Raw genomic sequence first — 3,467 nt, forward strand, 5'->3', positions numbered from 1 at the left:
TGTTTTACATTGATTCTTCGGCGCTCCAGAAGTATGTGTACCAATATGATTGCAACAAATTTTGTTCGCCTATTTTACACCAAGTTGTGGAAAGGGACTAAAACATATGGGTAAGGGGATAATCACTTGGCTAACACAGACAGTCCCCGAACTCGTAATAGAACTAAAATAGGGAAAATTGGAATAAAATTATGGTCTTACCCAACCTGGTACACATACTACGGGATTACCGATTCTTGCACAATGAAAAAGAGGCAGAATTCGAACCATTTTTCTTCAGGAGCTGAGATACACTAGGTACACTTCAAATAATTAAGCAACATATACTATAACATTAAAATTCGATATATACCCCATATTACCTTTTTGGGTACCTAGGTTTCCATAACGTATAATCTTGAAACTGAGTACTTGATTCCTACCAACAGTTTATAAATAAAATAATTTATTAAATAACATGTCGTCTTTGTGTGGTGTTGAGTTCACCTGCTCAACGGATTGCAAGTGTGGAAAAGACTGGAAATCCAAAATCGGGAAACGGGTGGTACCTGTAGCAAATTTAATAATGATAATCTACTCCATAGTCTCCACCAGATGGCTGGTTACTGCAAATGATACAATTACCCAGGGATTATCTAATTACTGCGGTGTTGGGGACGAAGTCAACTGTACAGTAACCGAAGGAAATTGCACAGTTTGCGTGGACCTTGGAAAAAATATTGAATGTGAAAAACTAGGTAAGTCACGTTTGCTTACTTTGGGTAATTTATGCTCTTCATACGCTAGGACAAAAGAAAATCTGCATCAATAGACTTTTGATTGTCAGGATGTATTTTTCATCTAGTATAACAAGTTCTCTAGAGTCAATACAGTCCTATTGTCCCGTTACAAATAGAATGATATTTTGCTATGGAATTATTTTCAAAATCTACATTACGCGGTGGTTTTTTCCTCGGATAGTACGCAGCATTGTGCAGTGATATTCATTAATTGGGTTTAAATGTAATGCAGATTCAATAATATAATGTTCTATTGTCAATTCTTAATCGAAGACATGCCGTCATGTTTGCTGCTTATAATATCAGAATTTGGATGAAATATATTTTTGTTTTAGAACGAGAAGTTGACGAACTCGTCGTGTTTTGGCTCCTTATTGTCGCCGCTATCTTGAGGCTCATTGTAACAGCTGTCCTATTGCTTCTAGACTGGATATGCAGAATCAACAATTGTTGCATAGATTGTAATAACCCCCATGCTAAAACACTCCTCGTTTTGGAATTTCTTGCAGGTAATCAATTTTTAGTACTTTGTCAGCGAACGAAATGTGGTGAGTCAATTACTGTCGAATTGAGCCGTAGCCTTTCTAATTCTTTGAAATAAATAGTTTTTGATAGAAAAAAAACAGACTTCGAAATATTTGCACAAACATCTAATAGAAACAGCTTCACAGGATCTGCAGCGTTTTTATTAGATACATTTTTATTATCTAGATTTGATTGACCTAACGGCTGCCAGTATCTACACGGCATACAACCAAAGCCGAAAAGTTGACCAACCAGTTCCGGGAGAAAAATTATGCGGAAGATTTGGTGCCGCATTTATAGTCTCTTGGCTCCGCGGTGCCCAGGTAGTTTTCAAAGGATTGTGCCTCTGTTTATGTGGCAAGGGAGGGGACAAGGAGGATGATGGCGGGGGAGAAGGAGATGGTGGAAAAAGCGCTCAGACAAGCGTATAAACTATAAAGAACAATAAACTGACATGAGGTTTCCCACATACAGTTGTAAGAACTACCCCCCTTACTTGGCCAACGAAACAAATTTTTTTAGTCGAATCATTCGTTAGCCGCTATTTTAAGTGCTGCCATTGAAGCCCCGTGCTTGTCAAATATATCCCCAAATTACTCAATAATTTCAAATTTGTAAAATTTTCTTCCTTTTTGCATTTTTTTTTCGCAAAGCACAATTGCTGTGTCAATTACTGGCGCCACGCTGTTTCATATACAAATGTAACATGTTGTTTGTTTTATATGTGGCTTTTAGCAAAACGCTTTTAAAATTTCGAGTGGTAGGCTATGTGCAGTGGTGGGATTCAGTCGGTTTGTACCGGTTCTATAGAACCGTTTCACGGAATTTTATGAGATTAGCGAACCGGTTAGCATTACTAAAAAAAACATGCAACAGAAACGGCCAAAAAATATGACTTTTGTGATGGAACCGGCTGACAAAAAGTTTGAATCCCAAATAATTTATGAGCATATAATAGTACCGATCTCTTTGCAATACCTATCATTGGTTGAAGCTTGATATTTGCTTGGAGTAAACTGTCGTCCACTGCTCACGAATAAATGTATAGCAGCAAAAATAAAGTGGATCGATTTTATGTGTTTTTCATGTGGGACATAACAAGCATCATTGTCAGTTTTAGCTATTTCCTTATAACCCGCAGTCGTACGAATGTCATTGACTGGATAATTTACAATGTTACCAAACTTATAAACCTACTTCGCAATGAGTAAATTGGACTGAGAATTATATTGGCAACGTGTATAAGAAATCTTTTGTAAGTTTTAATTATTCGGTTAAACTAGGTAAAGTAAAAAAACATATTGTATTTTTTATGTCTATTTTAGGAGTTTGTGCTCACAAACTGGTTCATAATCATGAATTCGATCATTCACCTACCCGAAAAATAAAGTAATGATATAGACTTGTTTATCACGGTCTGTTCTGGACTCATTTTTAGGAACTGCAACTGAACTAACTGAATTATTTGATTTATTTGAAAACTTTTGAAATACAACTTGTAACAAACGTTCTTTGTGAACTGCACTACACCAAATGCACACTAGAATTTATAACAGTTCAATATAACGTGGTCTCTCAATCCCCCCAATTTGTATCCTCGAAATCACACAAGTATACAGTTGGCACGGTTAACTCAACACGAACATAAAACAAAATCAGCACAATATACTAAAAGTAAATTATAAATCTTAATTAATTTGACTTTGAAACCATTGATATCGTGGCAAGAACTCAATTCATAACTTGTATATACACAAAAGGTAACATACAATTATTTTATTACATAATTCAGGTTTATAAATAAGTTGATAAATATACATTAGAGTGAAAACAACATTGTTATATAAAACAATAGGTATGAGATTTTCGATCAGTTCGTACAGGCGTTGTGATTGACTTACCTGGCTTTGAAAACTGATTGCATTTTTTGTTGTTGCATGGATATATAATCAGTTTGCGGTACTGTCAAGCTACTCTGCTTTAAAAGTTGAACTGGTCTAACTTATGTAGTTCACGCATTCGGCAATCATACATACCACATAACAAAATAGTTTCAGAACTAATGATGTAGTTGTCATAAGAGAATTTTTTTATCTGGTTTTAACGACAATATGAACTGGATAGCAGGTTGTGGGTCGAAGCATTGACCACACGCTTAGGTGA

General features: G+C 35.7%; 1 protein-coding gene across 1 annotated transcript; it reads left to right on the forward strand.

Annotated features, from left to right (window-relative positions):
• The first annotated feature begins 440 nt into the window (after positions 1 to 440).
• On the forward strand, positions 441 to 2,233 carry LOC120341385 (uncharacterized). The gene is made up of 3 exons (XM_039409879.2): positions 441 to 737; positions 1,115 to 1,288; positions 1,491 to 2,233. Exons 1-3 carry the CDS (start codon positions 458 to 460, stop codon positions 1,733 to 1,735), a joined length of 699 nt encoding a protein of 232 aa, XP_039265813.2. The 5' UTR covers positions 441 to 457; the 3' UTR covers positions 1,736 to 2,233.
• The last annotated feature ends 1,234 nt before the right edge of the window (positions 2,234 to 3,467 follow it).

Source organism: Styela clava, chromosome 14, assembly GCF_964204865.1.
Source record: "Styela clava chromosome 14, kaStyClav1.hap1.2, whole genome shotgun sequence".
NCBI classification, from domain to species: Eukaryota; Metazoa; Chordata; class Ascidiacea; order Stolidobranchia; family Styelidae; genus Styela; species Styela clava.

Bases quoted from the DNA above. Each gene is read 5' to 3' on its own strand.
- LOC120341385 (XM_039409879.2), top strand. From the start codon at position 458: ATGTCGTCTTTGTGTGGTGTTGAGTTCACCTGCTCAACGGATTGCAAG. The intron at 738-1,114 runs GTAAGTCACGTT...TTTTTGTTTTAG, and splicing joins TATTGAATGTGAAAAACTAG to AACGAGAAGTTGACGAACTC. The intron at 1,289-1,490 runs GTAATCAATTTT...TTTATTATCTAG, and splicing joins CGTTTTGGAATTTCTTGCAG to ATTTGATTGACCTAACGGCT.